The sequence below is a fragment of the Danio aesculapii genome, chromosome 13, assembly GCF_903798145.1.
Source record: "Danio aesculapii chromosome 13, fDanAes4.1, whole genome shotgun sequence".
NCBI lineage: Eukaryota > Metazoa > Chordata > Actinopteri > Cypriniformes > Danionidae > Danio > Danio aesculapii.
The window spans coordinates 51720149-51739106 of record NC_079447.1 but is presented as its reverse complement, the minus strand read 5'-3'; the positions used below and the strand labels follow the sequence as shown (position 1 = coordinate 51739106).

Genomic DNA, 18958 nt, shown 5'->3' with positions numbered 1-18958 from the left:
ACAACAACTACAGTAGTTGATCTGTTGTGGTAATTCTATTATTGCTATGGTAATACATCAACTTATTGGTCTGTTGTGGTAATTCAATAGTTGCTATGGCAACACAACAACTACAGTAATTGACCTGTTGTGCTAATTCAGTAATTGCTATGGTAAGCTTATAGTTGTGGTAATTTTATAGTTGCTATAGTAACACGTCAACTATAGTTATAGTTTTGTTGTGGTAATTCTATAGTTGCTATGGTAACACATACACTTTAATAATTGGTCTGTTGTGTTAATTTTATAGTTGCTATGGTAACACATCAACTATAGTAATTGATCTGTTGTGGGAATTTTATAGTTGCTATGGTAACACATACACTTTAGTAATTGTTCTGTTGTGGTAATTTTATAGTTGCTATGGTAACATATCAACTATCGTAAATGTTCTGTTGTGGTAATTCTATAGTTGCTATGGTAACACATCAACTATAGTAATTGTTCGGTTGTGGTAATTCTATAGTTGCTATGGTAACACATACACATTAGTAATTGTTCTGTTGTGGTAATTCTATAGTTGCTATAGTAACACGTCAACTATAGTTATAGTTTTGTTGTGGTAATTCTATAGTTGCTATGGTAACACATCAACTATAGTAATTGTTCGGTTGTTGTAATTCTATAGTTGCTATGGTAACACATACACTTTTTTAATTGTTCTGTTGTGGTAATTTTATAGTTGCTATGGTAACACATCAACTATAGTAATTGATCTGTTGTGGGAATTTTATAGTTGTTATGTCAACACGTCAACTATAGTAATTGTTCTGTTATAGTAATTCTATAGTTGCTATGGTAACACATACACTTTAGTAATTGTTCTGTTGTGGTAATTCTATAGTTGCTATGGTAACACATCAACTATAGTAATTGTTCGGTTGTGGTAATTCTATAGTTGCTATGGTAACACATCAACTATAGTAATTGTTCTGTTATAGTAATTCTATAGTTGCTATGGTAACACATACACTTTAGTAATTGTTCTGTTGCTGTAATTCTATAGTTGCTATGGCAACACATCAACTTTTGTAATTGTTCTGTTGTGGTAATTCTATATTTGCTATGGTAACAGATCAACGATTGCGATTGACCTGTTGTGGTAATTCTATAGTTGCTATGGTAACAGATCAACTATTGCGAATGACCCGTTGTGGTAATTATATAGTTGCCATGGTAACACATATATTATAGTTATTGATCTATAAGGAAATGTAACTATTTTTCGTTTAGTGGTTAATTCGCACAAGTTCAGTCATATTAAAATGCACGATTTTTAAAAGGAGGCATGGCACCAAAACCCACCCTCAAACCCAACCATAATTTATGGATGAGCAAATCATTTTAAACTCTACCACTGAGATCGTACAAATTCATACGAGTTAGCCACTAATCAAAAAGTTACAAATTAGCACAAGTGAGATAGCATTGGATATACTGAAGAATGCTGGGAAAAAAACAGCCATTGACATCAAAAGCATTTCATATTGCTACTGGGAATGTCAATGGCTGTTTATGACAGTCTTCAGAATGTCTAATGTTGACTTATTTTCATAAAACATGTAATTAAACGAATAAAGTCACTTCGGTGTATATGTAAATGTTGAGTAAATGGGTGAACTATCCCTTTAACACAAAAGTACACACAAATAAACAATGTCACATTTTTGGAGCTCCTCAGAAGTCTGAAATCCAGGATTGGTGTTTGTTTTCAAACAGGCTTCCAGACTGCATCTGCCATTGGCTGGTCAAACAAAAACAGCATCCAAAAACACACGACCGATGAGCCAGAATGAGTGCGTTCGGCTGGTCTGATGCTCAACAAACTGAGCAAAGCTTTCACTCCTCAGAGAAATCAATCCTGAATATGGCCAAGAGTGGAAAGAAGGAAGTATTTCAAGACTGAAAACCCCGATTTATTTGTTGCATCTCTCCAGTCTTCATTGGCATTCAGAGACATGCCATTATTTTCATGCATTCCATCATCTCTGGGGGTCATAAGCAGAAAAAATACCCCTAAAATAATCCATTCCTGAAGCCTCCAGTGCTCGTATACTTGACACAATGTCATTTTCAGAGAGCTGACCAATAATGGATCTGTTCAGTGTGTTCTTCTGGATGATCTACACCGCCTGGTCTGAAATCCTGGAGATGTTGTCGAGATTGTTGACCTGTGTTGATAGGGATTTTCGGCTGTCTGTGCTGGTTCTGCCTCTCGCTCTCTGCTTGTGTGTTTCTCCTCGACCCGAGCACCGACAGATGAACGCCGCTTTAAACTCCTCTCGAAATTTACCTGCCAGCAAACATTTCATTTTAGATATCAAGGAATTTCAAACATTTATATACGCACATATGAAGTCAAAGGGATTCACCCTACTGTGAATTTTCTTTTCTTTTTCCAATATTTCCCAAATGATGTTGAACAGATTCAGGAAATTCTCACAGTATTTCCTATAATATTTTTTCTTCTGGAGAAAGTCTTATTTGTTTTATTTCGGCTAGAATAAAAGCAGTTCTTCATTTTTTCAACCCATTTTACGGTCAATATTATTAGCCCCCTTAAGCAACATTAGTTTTGGATTGTCTACAGAACACTGTTATACAATGACTTGCCTAATTACCCTAACTTTACCCTAATTAACCTAGTTAAGCCTTTAAAGGGCCACGAAACCCACCTGTTTCAGCAGGGTGTTTTCACTCCTCTAGTTTGAATAAAGTCAGGAAAGTGGGTGTGTCCAGCTCTGTTTAGGTGGGAGTGTCAGGGGAGGAACAAAGGGAAGGTTTTGGATTAAAATGGGAGTTTCCGTTTGGGCACGCGCTGATTTTCACTGAGGCAAAACAAACACACATACGCAGGGGAGAAAGACAGTGACTGTGTTTACATGGACATCAGTGATCAAATTATTTGCCGAATCATTAATTTGTCGACTTTAACTGCAGTTCAGCACTTTCACTTTCATTCAGGAACATTTTATGCATGCCCCCCGTGACAAACCAGATATTGCATACGAGGAACTGCTGGAAGAGTGTAGTTTTAATGTAATGTTTGATACCGCATGTCGTATAAGAGAAAAATGCCTCTGCATTTCTCGGTAACTTAGATGTACTCGGTAGGTGGCGTCAGAAAGTCGTGTGTGTAGACTATCCAGTCACAAAATGCAGCGAAAATTCTACACGACGGTAATAGTTTATAGCATTTACAGCGGATTTTTCAGCCCATAATATTGTAGTGATAATAACGAGCTGTAAACTTAGTAAGTTAGAAATAATTTTGACTAACGTATGTCTTTAAAAACTGAAAGAGTACTGCTGACGATACAAACTAACTTTGCCATCTGAATAAACGAACAAATACCACTCTTTTTACAGGCTTTTTTAAAAGACCAATTCAAATTCAAGCCAAATTTCCAGCCCCCCTGCACGACCGGTGGATTAAATGGATTAATTCTTTGTCAGGAGGTTGAGTGAATCCTCTGTGCTCGCTAAACGATGTCAAAAGTGTGCTTGAAATGACCAGGTAACGGTGCACTCAATGCTATCAAACCTGCAGCGGCTGCACAAAGAGAATATTGCAATGCTAATGAAGAAATAATTAGTGTGCGCGTTTGGAAATGAAAAGGTCCAGGATAATTCCAGAGGGCAAACAGCATTTCAAAATATCAAAGCTTTGATGTTTCACCACGTGTGTGCGTGTATGAGTGTGTGTACCTTGTATTCCTCACATTGTGGGGACAAGTATAGCAATACCAGTTTTTTTGGTTTCGCTGAGGAAAACTATATATATATATATATATATATATATATATATATAATTTATTTTTATTTACAATAAAGGCTGTAAATAAATTTGCTAAAATATTATTTAACATATATACATTCACCGGCCACTTTATTAGGTACACCTGTCTAACTGCTCGTTAACTCAAATTTCTAATCAGCCAATCACATCATCTAAGATGACTTTTTCTTCATGGACCATTAATGAAGTATTTGAGCTGAATCTGTGGTGCTTGGTGATTCATATAATGGCAGTGAATGGTGACCGGTTTTCTAGATTAAAAATAAACACATACAAATGTGTCCAAATCAATAGTCTTGGCTACTAATGGCACACTGAGGTCTTGGGAAGAGAAAGGATTGGTCCATGTAAGAAAATAAACATTATTTACAATATTATTAGCTTTAATCCACAGCCTCGGTGCAGCAAGCTGCGTCATCTGACCTCCCGTCCAAACATGCTTTTGCTGTATTATTAAAGCTAATAATACCGTAAATAAAGTTCATTTTCTTACACGGAGCGATCATTTCACTTCACAGGACCTAAATGTTCCTACAAGTATAGCAATACCAGTTTTTTGGTTCCGCTGAGGAAAACGGCTTATAAATCAGACAGAATAAAGTACACACAATATATGACTTTGGCTGCTTGTTGAGCTGAAACAACACAATTCGTAAAGTTTTTTGGGGGGAAACTTAATTGTTTTATGTTTAATCCACTTAAATTTGTAAAAACTATTAAGTTAACGTGTGTGTATGTGTGTGTTTGCATGGAGTGAGTGGAATGAAAAGTGTGATGGCTGAAAGTGACCAGCAGATGGAGGAAATGCCATATAGCGCAGTACTTCTCAGTCTGGACAGTATTCACACACACACACACACACGCATGCACAAAATTGTCGGTTAAAGTAGCTCCTACACTGAAAAAAATTATTCAAAGATGATTCCTTGGATTTACTCAATTTTTTTTACGTTGAGTGGTTGTAAACAATTTATTTGGGCTGAATTTAAACAAACAAATTAAGTTGAACATTACTCAATTTCCTTTGTTTGTTTAAATTCAACACAAATAAATTGTTTGCAACAGTTTTGCATGCAACACTTTATTCAGTGTAACTTATCTTCAAAATAACAGACTTCAGTACTAAATTTAGAAACTCATGAAATTAGCATTTTACAAAACAATGTAGCACTTAAAACTGTTCCTAAATCAGTGACATGTTAAGAGTAGTAAAGAGGACTACTAAACCCCTAAGACCAAATCACACTCTGTCAAGGCTTGGTTTACCATTTTTCTGTGACGTAGGGATTTTTATTTCTTTTTAATTAAATAGCTGAGTCTAGAATGCCTATACGCATAAATCTGGCACTGCAAACTATCAAATGTCTATCATTTATAATAGCTTCTGGACAAAAGTGAGCATGCTGCATTTATTTGCACACATATGTTTTGGAGCTTATCCCAAATTTCACATTTTCCTTTAATTTTATCCTTGTTTTTAATCACCAGTCAGGCAAGAGGAAACAGCTGTTTTTGCATACTGTTAGATTCTGTAAGAATGGGTTTTAACCACAGCGGTTAGACCTGTAGTTCTGCCGAGCGACTAAAAATTTATCAGCATGATGGTAAAAAACTGTACATTTCTAGTCAAACCATTCTTCTGCAATCGTATACCAAAAATGAAAATAAGGGCAGTATTACTAGCTATAAATGTGGGGGAGCGTTGATATTATGGGATTGTATTGTATTGAAATATGGAGCAATTAAGTATTGATGTTAAATCAAAAGTAATTCATAAATACGTGATAATGAAGTGATTTAATGACAATAATTCTCTATGGTAAAACTGAATTAATTACAAAATAACTGTATAAAATGATCAAATATGAAATGATAAAACATGTGAAAATAATTGTATCCAGCTTAAATGTAAAAATAAAGTTTCCAGAGGTAGAAGGAGAGACGGGGAGGGAGAGACAAAAGCTGCGTCTCAAATGGCACACTATACACTATGCACTCATGCACTATGTACTTATGCACTTACACACTCAACAGTAGAGTATATGTATGTAGTGTTGTCCCAAATTTACTAAGCGTAAATTCAAACCGTTTCCCTGACGACATTTGATGATTGCCAAATCAGTAAAATAAATGACCAAACTACCAAATAATACCTGCCATGAGTATAACCGCATTCACTATCGGGAGGCGCTATAATCACTCTCGTAGGAAAATTTAGCTTTCATCATCCAAAATAAATAAAGTTATCCAACATGTGCGCCTGATAGCTCCGCCCCTTTCACTACATGAGCAAACCTGCGGTCGTTGAGTGGGTGAAGTGTCCATCATTACACACTTCATTTTACCGGCTGAATGAGTGCATCATCCAGGTAATTAAAGTGCACTTATTATTATTAGAGTTTTCAGTGTGAACGCACTTCTTACACTATTTATATTACAAAACGGCGTAGAATAGTGCGCAAGTATAAGTAAGTAGGCCTCAAAAAGCCTGAGAGCAGTAGAGCCAGAGAAGATCCAGAGCACGAGAGAAGCAGACCTGGAAAAGAACAGACCAGGAAATGAGACAGAGCAAAGATTACCACCTATTTTGTCTCTTTCTTGACCATGTGATCAAAGCCCAAATACTGAGACATTCAAACTGACCAATCAACATGTGACCACATCGTAAAACCCCCAAAGTCCACACACCAGGCCTTGTTTATGTTTTGCCATATAAACAAATGCATACGATAATTTAGACTCTTACAATTCTCTTTCACATATGCATTTCTTACCATCTGTCATGACTAGGCCCAGACAGGATCTGCACGTGAATAAATCCAGATTTTTTTTTTTACAAAATTATCAACAGAAATAGGAAAAAATGTCAGATTCTGTCTGGCCCTAGACGTGAATATTGTACATAAAATGCAGTTTATACCCATATGTGTGCCTATAAATATATATATATATATATATATATATATATATATATATATATATATATATATATATATATATATATATATATACATATATTTATTTATTTATTTACTATAAAGGCTGTAAATAAATTTGCTAAAATATTATTCAACATATATACATTCACCGGCCACTTTATTAGGTACACCTGTCTAACTGCTCGTTAACTCAAATTTCTAATCAGCCAATCACATCATCCAAGATTACTTTTCCTCCATGGACCATTAATGAAGTATTTGAGCTGAATCTGTGGTGCTTGGTGATTCATATAATGGCAGTGAATGGTGACCGGTTTTCTAGATTAAAAATAAACACATACAAATGAGTCCAAATCAATAGTCTCGGCTACTAATGACACACTGAGGTCTTGGGAAGAGAAACGATTGGTCCATGTAAGAAAATAAACATTATTTACAATATTATTAGCTTTAATCCACAGCCTCGGTGCAGCAAGCTGCGTCATCTGACCTCCCACCCAAACATGCTTTTGCTGTATTATTAAAGCTAATAATACCGTAAATAAAGTTCATTTTCTTACACGGAGCGATCATTTCACTTCACAGGACCTAAATGTGTCATTAGGAGCCAGGACTATTGATTTGTTCTTGTTTGTATGTGTTTATTTTTAATCTAAAAAAACATTCACTGCTATTATATAAATCACAAACGACCACAGATTCAGCTTTCATTATTAGCTGTATCCTGTATAATTTTTCCTCAATTTGTATAACGGAGAGCAGATTTTTTTCAATACATTTCTAAACATAATAGTTTTAATAACTCATCTCTAATAACTGATTTCTTTTATCTTTACCATGATGACAGCACATAATATTAGACTAGATATTCTTCAAGACACTAGTATTCAGCTTATAGTGACATTTAAAGGCTGAACTAGGTTAATTAGGGTAAAGTTAGGGTAATTAGGCAAGTCATTGTATAACAGTGGTTTGTTCTGGATACAATCCAAAACTAATATTGCTGAAGGGGACTAATAATATTGACCTTAAAATGATTTATAAAAATTAAAAACTGCTTTTATTCTAGCCGAAATAAAATAAATAAGACTTTCTCCAGAAGAAAAAAATATTATAGGAAATACTGTGAAAATTTCCTGTTAAACATCATTTGGGAAATATCTGAAAAAGAAAACAAAAGTTTCACAGGAGAGCGAGTTATTCTGTACATCTGAAATGACCAGTGGGTGAGTAAATTCAGTTTTGGGTGAGCGATCCCTTTAAAGAGGAGTACTGATGCGGGTCAACAGAAGCAGCAATGGAGTATCTTTGATGTGGTGGAAAAATCTCACCGCTGAGGAAATTGTAGATGATTGGATTGGCGGCGCTGTTGGCGTATGTGAGCCAGTGGGAGAAGGTGAACCAGGCGTACACAGTCTCTCTGTTGCCTGTGTTCTTGAATGCGCCGAATACTCTGGTGGACAAAGAATAAAATAAATAACACAAGCATCAAAAGCAGCCTCTGACATTCTGAATAAATAAAGCATTTATGTGTGAAGCCGAGGTTTCAAATACAGCGGGACACTGCTTTGACAAACCACATGGAGCTGGTTTTATTTATTTGGTTCAATTTTTTTTCAAGATTTCATTCATTCTCGGTATAATTCAATTATTGCTAACACTTTATAGTAAGCAGTGTTGGTGTATATATATATATATATATATTTCAGAAATGATTGTCAGGACTCCAGGCTAATCAGCAGGTTCTATCTGACTTGCTTCACCTGTCTTTGCTCATTTTCTCCTCATTAGCTCCCCTGTTTATTCTCTTTGTTTGTGTTGTTCTGTGTCAGATAGTTGTTTGCTTCTGACTCTGCAACATCAAATATAGGTGAACTGATTGTTTTTAGTTAACCTCTTTCTGTTTGACTCCAGGACTCTCTCCCTACCTTCCAGCCTTACTGTGTAGAGCAGTGTTTCCCAACCCTGTTCCTGGAGGCACACCAACAGTACATATTTTGGATGTCTCCCTTTTCTGACCCATTAACTTCAGGTGTTGGAGTCTCTTCTGATGTTCTGATAAGATGATTCAGGTGTGTTTGATTAGGGAGAGGTTGAAAATGTGTACTGTTGGTGTGCCTTCAGGAACAGGGTTGGGAAACACTGGTGTAGAGCACCCGGAGAAAACCGACACTAACATGGGGAGAACATGCAAACTCCACACAGAAATGCCAACTGACCCAGCCGAGGCTCAAACCGGCAACCATCTTGCTGTAAGGCGATTGTGCCACCCACTGCGACGCCCCAAAGGTTAAATGAGGGATTTCATTTCTAGATCATTGAGTTACACTTCTAATATACCTGACTTAACAGTTGCACATAAATGAAACATTTCTGTATGAATCAATTCAGAGAAGAGTACGCTGTAAATCTGAATTTAAGTTCAATTATTTGAGTTGTACAAACTCGTTGCCTTTTTTCAATAAAGTAGTTCTAACTTTGTTTTAATATATTGAAAACACCTTGTATTGAGTTATTTACTACTAAATTTTGTTGACTAAACTGGATCTGTAATGTGTATTAGTAGACTTTTATACTTCTGTTAATCTCAACAGAACACAACATTAACGTCTCAATTATGTCTCCCTGTGTTAAGCTACGGTCACACTGGGCTTTGTGTGTGCGTAATTCTGTCGTGCGGCTCGGCGAAAAGGGGCGGGATTAAACCAGATGATTAGACATTTAAAAAGCCAGTGATTGCTCCATGTTTTCAGTTTCTGTCGAGAGAGGTCATGTTTTGATCCTCGATTGGTCTCACGCAGTGAAGTGATGCGATTTTGCAGGTCAGAGTTCACCAAGCTTGAACTTTGCACCGCAGCAACATGCGAAACTTGACGCATGACCCCGCGTTTCCGGTCTGACGCATTCGCATGCGTATGAATGGAAGTCTATGGGAAGAAAAAAAAACAATACACAATAACTTTTTATTTTAATTAATTTTTTATTATTATTTACATTTATTTCCCAGTCTAACACAAAGCATGCTGGAAACTAGAAATCTGCATGGTTATGTGAACTGATTGAGTGTACTAACACAATCAAATTTTGAGTTCATGTAACTTGTTTCTCTTAAGTTTAACTTTTTAATTACAAAATTTAATTCAAATCGACTCATATCATTTAGTTAAGTTCATTGCTCGGTTTTTACAGTGTAATCACATCATCCAAGATTACTTTTCCTTCATGGACCATTAATGAAGTATTTGAGCTGAATCTGTGGTGCTTGGTGATTCATATAATGGCAGTGAATGGTGACCGGTTTTCTAGATTAAAAATAAACACATACAAATGAGTCCAAATCAATAGTCTCGGCTACTTTTGTTGTACAAATATATTTTGCAGAATAATTCCATGTTTCAGCTAAAGAAGGTTCAATTTATTATGAGGATTTAACACTGAAAGATTACTCATGAAATAAAGTGCTTTTCATGTTTTGATGTATATTATGTTTTTGCAAAGCATTTCTATTTGCTTACTAAAGAATCAGACTTTCTTATTTATTAAAATGCTTAAGCATTACTTTAAATGAAGCTTAAAGACCATTTTGATTCAAAGAATTAAAGGAGTTGAATTTATGTGCGTAGGGATTTTAAGTAGTACTGAGTCAAGTTATTTAATTATTTAAAGAGTAATCAAATTACTTTTAGACATAGTAATTAGTAAAGTAATTAACTTTGTTTTTAATGATGCTGTTAGTAATTAGCAATGCAGTAACATCTTCTAACACTGATGATATGGTCACATATTATGGATGGCATGGTGGCTCAGTGGTTAGCACTGTGGCCTCACAGCAAGAAGTGCTGGTTCAAGTCCCAGCTGGGTCAGTTGGCATTTCTGTGTGGAGTTTGCATGGTCTCCCCATGCTGGCATGGGTTTCCTTCGGGTGCTCCGGTTTCCTCCACAGTCAAAGCGCATGCGCTATAGGGGAATTGAACATGCTGAATTGGCTATATTTTGTGTGTGTGGATGCAAAAGTGTATGGGTGTTTCCCAGTACTGAGTTGTGGCTGGAAGGGAATTCGCTGCATAAAACATATGCTAGAATAGTTGGCGGTTCATTCCGTTGTGGCGACCTCTGAAATAGAGACTAAGCCAAAGGAAGATGAATGAATGTATTTTAAATTTTGAACATAAAATGTCCAGTGACACATATAAATTTCAATGATATATATATATACACACACACACACACACACACACACACAAACCCTCGATTTTTGGTTTGTAGAAAAAGCAGCGAGGCTTTAATATGTTGTATTTTATTCCAGTGCAGAATTATAACAGCTCTGCTTCATACTAACTGTTGAATACTTCACTCCTGATCAACATGACTTCTGCAGAAGTATTGTAGAATAATGAAGACTACAACTCCCATGATTCCACCCTCAGTCATCAAACCACACTTTTGTTTGTTGTGAATACACTCCCTCTAGTGGCCAAACTGCATACTGTGCCTTTAAGGAGAGGTGCAAGCAAACCTATAAGCAATCACACGTCTAGCAGATAATAAAACTGCTGAAAATGTCCTACAAAATCACTTGAAAGCCCAAAATCAGTGTAAAATCCCCATACAGAAAACCTCTTGTGTTTTGATAGAAGTGCGGGTCTATCATAAAACAAGAGGTTTTCTGTGTGGGGATTTTTAAAAAGATTTTAATGTAAAAATCTAGGTTTATATTGTGAGAGAAATAAAAGACAATTGAATGGAGATGTTCATTCATCATAAAGTTGAATTCCTACAAGAACCATCACTGGACAGAAATGCATTAAAGAATCTTGGTTTGAATAGAGCACACACTACAAAGAGCCCCGTAATTAACAGATATTATCACAGCCGTCCGTCTCACGCCTTCAGCGCTTCACATCACAATACTCATGATAATGCATTACACCACCACAACAGAAGAGCTTAAAAAGGTGTTTTCATTTTTATTATATTATTAATCATATTTATAGCATGGCAGGATAAGACAGGATACACCATTGTCTGAGTTTGTCATTTTTATTTATTTGTGATTGATTGATTGAAAAATTATCTGTAATTTGCTTCTGTTGCTAAAAATAACAACAGTTTGAGATTAAAATAACATCTTGACCTTCATCAGGTCAAGCAAGTAATGCAAACAAATGTAGTTTTATGATTTTCACCACATCACACCTGAAACCGCGGAACAGCAGACGGCGCTCTAGGCTAGTTTTAAGTGCTCTAGGCTGTATTCTAACGTCAGATGGCACTCTAGTCTAGTTTTTAGCGCTCTAGGCTGTATTCTAACATCAGATGGCACTCTAGTCTAGTTTTTAGCGCTCTGGGCTGTATTCTAACATCAGATGGTGCTCTAGTCTAGTTTTAAGCGCTCTAGGCTGTATTCTAACATCAGATGGCGCTCTAGTCTAGTTTTTAGCGCTCTAGGCTGTATTCTAACGTCAGATGGCACTCTAGTCTAGTTTTAAGCGCTCTAGGCTGTATTCTAACATCAGATGGCGCTCTAGTCTAGTTTTTAGCGCTCTAGGCTGTATTCTAACGTCAGATGGCGCTCTAGTCTAGTTTTAAGCGCTCTAGGCTGTATTCTAACATCAGATGGCGCTCTAGTCTAGTTTTAAGCGCTCTAGGCTGTATTCTAACATCAGATGGCACTCTAGGTTAGTTTTAAGTGCTCTAGGCTGTATTCTAACGTCAGATGGCACTCTAGTCTAGTTTTAAGTGCTCTAGGCTGTATTCTAACAGCAGGTGGCGCTCTAGTCTAGTTTTAACAGCAAATGGTGATCTAGACTAGTTTTTTTAACAGCAGCAGATGGCGCTCTAGGCTAATTTTTACCAAGATACAGCGTTCTAGGCTAGTTTTAACAGCAACAGACAGTGCTCTAGCTTAGTTGTAAAAGCAGATTGTGCTCTATGCTATTTTTCAACAGCAGATGATGCTCTAAGCTAGTTTAAACAGCAGATGTTGCTCTAGGCTAGTTTTAACAGCAGCAGATGGCGCTCTAGGCTAGTTTTAACAGCAGGTCGCGCTCTAGGCTAGTTTTAACAACAGCAGATGTCGCTCTTGGCTAGTTTTAACAGCAGCAGATGGCGCTCTAGGCTAGTTTTAACAGCAGCAGATGTCGCTCTAGGCTAGTTTTAACAACAGCAGATGTCGCTCTAGGCTAGTTTTAACAGCAAATGGCGCTCTAGGCTAGTTTTAACAGCAGCAGATGGCGCTCTTGGCTAGTTTTAACAGCAGCAGGTGGCGCTCTTGGCTAGTTTTAACAACAGCAGATGGCGCTCTAGGCTAGTTTTAACAGCAGCAGATGGCGCTCTAGGCTAGTTTTAACAGCAGCAGATGTCGCTCTTGGCCAGTTTTAACAGCAAAGGGTGATCTAAACTAGTTTTTTAACAGCAGCAGGTGGCGCTCTAGGCTAGTTTTAACAGCAAAGGGTGATCTAAACTAGTTTTTTAACAGCAGCAGGTGGCGCTCTAGGCTAGTTTTAACAGCAAATGGTGATCTAGACTAGTTTTTTAACAGCAGCAGGTGGCGCTCTAGGCTAGTTTTAACAGCAGCAGATGTCGCTCTAGGCTAGTTTTAACAGCAGCAGGTGGCGCTCTAGGCTAGTTTTAACAGCAGCAGATGGCGCTCTAGGCTAGTTTTAACAGCAGCAGATGGCGCTCTAGGCTAGTTTTAACAGCAGCAGATGGCGCTCTAGGCTAGTTTTAACAGCAGCAGGTGGCGCTCTAGGCTAGTTTTAACAGCAGCAGATGGCGCTCTACTCTAGTTTTAACAGCAGCAGGTGGCGCTCTAGGCTAGTTTTAACAGCAGCAGATGTCGCTCTAGGCTAGTTTTAACAGCAGCAGGTGGCGCTCTAGGCTAGTTTTAACAGCAGCAGATGGCGCTCTACTCTAGTTTTAACAGCAGCAGGTGGCGCTCTAGGCTAGTTTTAACAGCAGCAGATGGCGCTCTACTCTAGTTTTAACAGCAGCAGATGGCACTCTAGGCTAGTTTTAACAGCAAATGGTGATCTAGACTAGTTTTTTAACAGCAGCAGATGGCACTCTAGGCTAGTTTTAACAGCAGCAGATGTCGCTCTAGGCTAGTTTTAACAGCAGCAGATGGCGTTCTTGGCAAATTTTTTCTCAGAATGGATTTCTCAAATGTTTTTTCACCACAACTTTATTTAGTACAGATACACATAATTTTTGTTTCTGTTTTTGTGTGTGTGTGCGTGCGTGTGTGTGTGTGTGTGTGTTGCTTTTTGACATTGACGATTCATTTATTTGTTTATCTCCAGTGTGTGATCGAGTGTCCGGGGCGCTCACCTCTTCATGATGTTGAGGATGCTGATGGGCAGGTAGCAGAGCGCGAACACAAACAGCACCACCATCAGCATCCGTGCAGTTTTCCGCCGGGCCTTCACCTGCTTGGCCTCCGCTGACACTGTGCTGGTTCTCACCTTCACCGATTCCCCAGAGCCGACCGCATGAGCCGAACACTGCAAAGACTTCCACTGCCTCTGGAGGACCGATGATGTCCCTGGAATCTAATCACAGGTCAGACACTGAACACTACAGGTCACCATGATCAGCGAACCAACATTCACTGCACAAAATGCATATCTTACTTTAAGTCATGTCTTGTGTCTAGTCCAAATATATTACAACTATTAAATCAAGAAGTAATTACTAACTGTACTATAAAGTTTTCTCTCTGGTGAATGTTACATGATTGTAGGGATGTTGTCTTGTGCCAATTCATGCATTTAGGAGGTGTGGATTTTGAATGGTGATAAGTTTTCAGTGCTATCAGGCTAATTCCCTACTGAAAAAAAAATGCTTAAACCAGCCTAGGCTGGTTGGCTGGTTTTAGCTGGTCAACCAGCCTGGTTTTAGAGGGGTTTTGGCCATTTCCAGCCTGGTCTTAGCTGGTCAGGCTGGAAAATGACTAGCTAAAGCCAGCTTGACCAGCCTGGCCAGGCTGGGAGCCCAGCCAAAACCAGCTATGTCCAGCTTAAACCAGACTGGTCAAGCTGGTTTTAGATTAATTTAGCTGGTCATTTTCCAGCCTGACCAGCTAAGACCAGGCTGGAAATGGCTGGAAACCAGCCTGGAAATGGCCAAAACCCCTCTAAAACCAGGCTGGTTGACCAGCTAAAACCAGCCAACCAGCCTAGGCTGGTTTAAGCTGGATTTTTCAGCAGGTTAGCATTTTTTGAGATCTCCTATTGCACCTTTAAAGTCCACATAAACCGAAAGCTACGAGTGTTTCTTTTTTATTATTGTATTGTGACGCAGTACATGGAGAAATATTAGAATATTAGAATATTAAATGAGAAAACAGTGGGCGTGGCTTGTTTTATTCTACTGCGAGCTGATTGGATGTAGTAAAGTAGGCATTTCATTCTGAAAGATGGGGAGAGTTATTACAACCTAGCAGACTCCGCCTCCTCAACATTTCTGTTTGTTCTAGTCTAAACTGACAGCTTGAGGGGCGTGGTAAAATATGTTAGCCACGCCCAATACCCCAGACAGACCTAATCTAAGAATTGACATGCACAGACGAATCGTTCACCACAAAACTAGTAATGTCAGCGAACAAAATCAATATTAGTTAGTCCCAATTGATTTCATTGGGACTTTAACTTTGAAGCGTAAACATGTCAGGAATACTTACATACCTGTTGACACCAGAGCTTATGACAGATCTGAATGTATGCCAGAACCATCAAACACAATGGAGCGAAATAAGTGACGATGAAGAAGCAGGTGTGGTAGACTTTAGGGTAGATTTCATCTGCAGAAGAGAGAATCAAACAATCAGTCAGCTGAACGTGAAAACTAAACGTAGTCATAGAAAGGAGTCATAGATTATAGCAGTCTTTCCCAACCCTGTTCCTAAAGGCACGCCAATATACAGTTTGTATAGTATAAAAATTATTACATCTACAGTATGGCGGCACATTGTCTCAGTGGTTAGCACTGTCGCCTCACAGAAAGAAGGTCGCTGGTTTGAGTCCCGGCTGGGTCAGTTGGCATTTCAGTGTGGAGTTTGCATGTTCTCCTCGTGTTGGGTTTTCTCCTGGTGCTCTGGTTTCCCCCACAGTTCAATCACATGCGCTATAGGGGAACTGAACAAACTAAATTGGCCGTAGTGTATGAGTGTGTGTGTGTGTGAATGTGAGAGTGTATAGGTGTTTCCCAGTACTGGGTTGTAGCAGGAAGGGCATCCGCTGTGTAAAACACATGCTGGAATAATTGGTGGTTCATTCAACCTCTAAAAGAAAGACTAAGACGATGGATAATGAAAAAAAGGTTACATATTTGGGAAGTCCCCATAAAGATAGCTGTACAAATGTGTGTGTGTGTGTTCTGTGAAAGTTTGGAGTGAAATGAACGTAAGTAAATGATGATTTCCTACAGTTTCATCTCAAATTGTTGCATAAACCATCTTTCATAAGCTTAATTTCACTCCATAGCATTATACAGGTATACATGATAAGCAGTAAAATCAATCATGTGAAAATGAAGGCCGAAAACTCAAGGGAAGGGATGTGATTGTGCAGGAGAGATGGCAACCTAACCAGTTTTTTCTTTTCTTTACTTTCATACAACGTAATTTCTAATTTCCATAAAAAGCTGCAAATGAGAACTCCCGATAACAAAGCGTAATTTAATGAAGACAGAAATGTGCTTTGAAGCGTCTGTATTGTCACAGAGACGCCTGTTGAGATCATCTCTGAAAATGAAAAGTGTTGCTGAATTTAACACACAAACTATTATTTCTGGTGTCTGCATGAAAGCAGTAACCATTAAGTGCACTTGGATGTCTTATTATCAGTCTTCCCACTTGATCAAACATCCCATGGAGAGTGACAAATACAGTTGAAGTCAGAATTATTAACCCTCCTGAATACCATACCCCCCCCCGCCATTTTTGTATAACGGAGAGATTTTTTTTCAATTAATTTCTAAAAATAATAATTTTAATAACTCATTTCTAATAATTTTTATCTTTGCCAAATACAAAAGTGTATGGGTGTTTCCCAGTACTGAGTTGTGGCTGGAAGGGAATTTGCTTCATAAAACATATGCTAGAATAGTTGGCGGTTCATTCTGTTGTGGCGACCTCTGAAATAGAGACTAAGCCAAAGGAAGATAAATGAATGTATTTTAAATTTTGAACATAAAATGTCCAGTGACACATATAAATTTCAATGATTATATATATATATATATATACACACACACAAACCCTCGATTTTTGGTTTGTAGAAAAAGCAGTGAGGCTTTAATATGTTGTGTTTTATTCGAGTGCAGAATTATAACAGCTGCTCTGCTTCATACTAACTGTTGAATACTTTACTCCTCATCAACATGATTTCTGCAGAAGTATTGAGGAATAATGAAGACTACAACTCCCATGATTCCACACTCAGTCATCAAACCACACTTTTGTTTGTTGTGAGTACACTCCCTCTAGTGGCCAAAACTGCATACTGTGCCTTTAAGGAGAGGTGCAAGCAAACCTATAAGCAATCACGCGTCTAGCAGATAATAAAACTGCTGAAAATGTCCTACAAAATCACTTGAAAGCCCAAAATCACATTGTGTAAAATCTCCACACAGAAAACCTCTTGTGTTTTGATAGAGGTGCTTGTCAAAATATGACTTTGGTTCCTTTTCTGCTTTTTTTTTAATGTAAAAATCTAGGTTTATATTGTGAGAGAAATAAAAGACAATTGAATTGAGATGTTCATTCATCATAAAGATGAATTCCTACAAGAACCATCACTAGACAGAAATGCATTAAAGAGTCTTGGTTTGAATAGAGCACACACTACAAAGAGCCCTGTAATTAAAGAGCCCTAATTTCCTAATTTCTAATAACTTTTATCTTTGCCATGATGACAGTGGATAATATTTGACTAAATATTGTTCAAGATACTAGTATTCAGCTACTATTTGGTCTAAGGATATCAGTGAAGATGTAGAATCTTTATTTTCTATTTCATCCTCCTCAAAAAATCAGAATCATCAAATAATACATTGGAAAGTATTGCATAGACTCTATTTATCCCCTGTAGAATGATTTTATATGCATTTATCACCTTCCCCAGATTGTAACTTACGCTCACAGAGGACAGATGCCACTTATTTTTATTATTATTAGGAATGTCCTGCATGTCACTCTTCGAGCTGGCTCATGACACTTCATTTGTGTTGGGAAAAGATGTAGAACTGACTCAAGTATGCTTTTTCCTAAACCTCATGTCACTCTCAATGCAACAAAAGAACTTCACAGCTGCTAAGAAAATGTTGGTCTGTCGCTGAATCCCTCCTCATATTATGAGTAGATGTCAATGGGGTCTATCCTTGCTGGACATTATTTGTATGGAACTTTCAACAGCGCACATACATCATACCTGTCAACCCTCCCGTTTTTCCAGGGATACTCCCATATTTTACAGTTCTACCCCTCTTTCATCCCGTAAAGGTATTTCTCCTGTATTTTCAGTCTTTCTCTGAAGGGTGGCAAATACCCTATACGAGCTATACACAACCCATACCGCCGAACCACTAGGGGCCGCCTCTCGCTCTTAAATGTGAGTCTGTTCTGTGCTTTCGCTTTGTTTAGGCATGAAAACTCTTTGAAATAAATATAAAAACGGCGGGATTCCCTTTCCTTTTCATCACAGGTGCTGTCGTCCCCTTCATATGCAATCCTCAAAACAGTCATGTAGCGGTGCGTGACTGTCAGCTGACGCGCTCCATAGTGTTTCCCAAACGGATTCTGTACACGCCATTTGAAGCGGAGTGAAAGTCTGGGTTTTGGGTGCGTGTTTGAACAGAGTTATACACATAATTATTAATAATAACATATAAAGATGTCGATCTTGGTGGGTTTTTTTTTCAAACACAATTAATTTTGTCCTAAATGAGCATAAAACGTTAGGAAAGCAATCGAAAGCTTTCATTATAACATTAGATGTGTGCATTTGTAAAGTGACACCTGTTATTTAATGTAATCAAACAAAAAAAATCTAAATAAATAAGAGATTCATTCGTTGCTCTTTAATCAGAATTTGTAAGTTATACAGTGAAAAAACGGCTAATGAGATTTGATAACTTCATTCTATTTCATTATAATAGCTATTTATTTTAATAAGCTGAACTG

The 18958-nt window shown here is 37.7% G+C and overlaps 1 protein-coding gene across 1 annotated transcript in view; it reads right to left on the bottom strand.

Moving 5' to 3' along the window:
• Positions 1-2106: 2106 nt before the first annotated feature.
• hcrtr2 (hypocretin (orexin) receptor 2) overlaps positions 2107-18958 on the bottom strand; it is a 53126-nt gene continuing 36274 nt past the window's right edge. Inside the window, exons 4-7 of the mRNA XM_056471392.1 lie at positions 15462-15577; positions 14107-14327; positions 8109-8230; positions 2107-2332 (exon numbers count right to left, since the gene is read on the bottom strand). Of these exons, the coding sequence (XP_056327367.1) occupies positions 2163-2332; positions 8109-8230; positions 14107-14327; positions 15462-15577 (629 nt within the window). The 3' untranslated portion in view covers positions 2107-2162. The remainder of the gene's footprint in view (positions 2333-8108; positions 8231-14106; positions 14328-15461; positions 15578-18958) is intronic.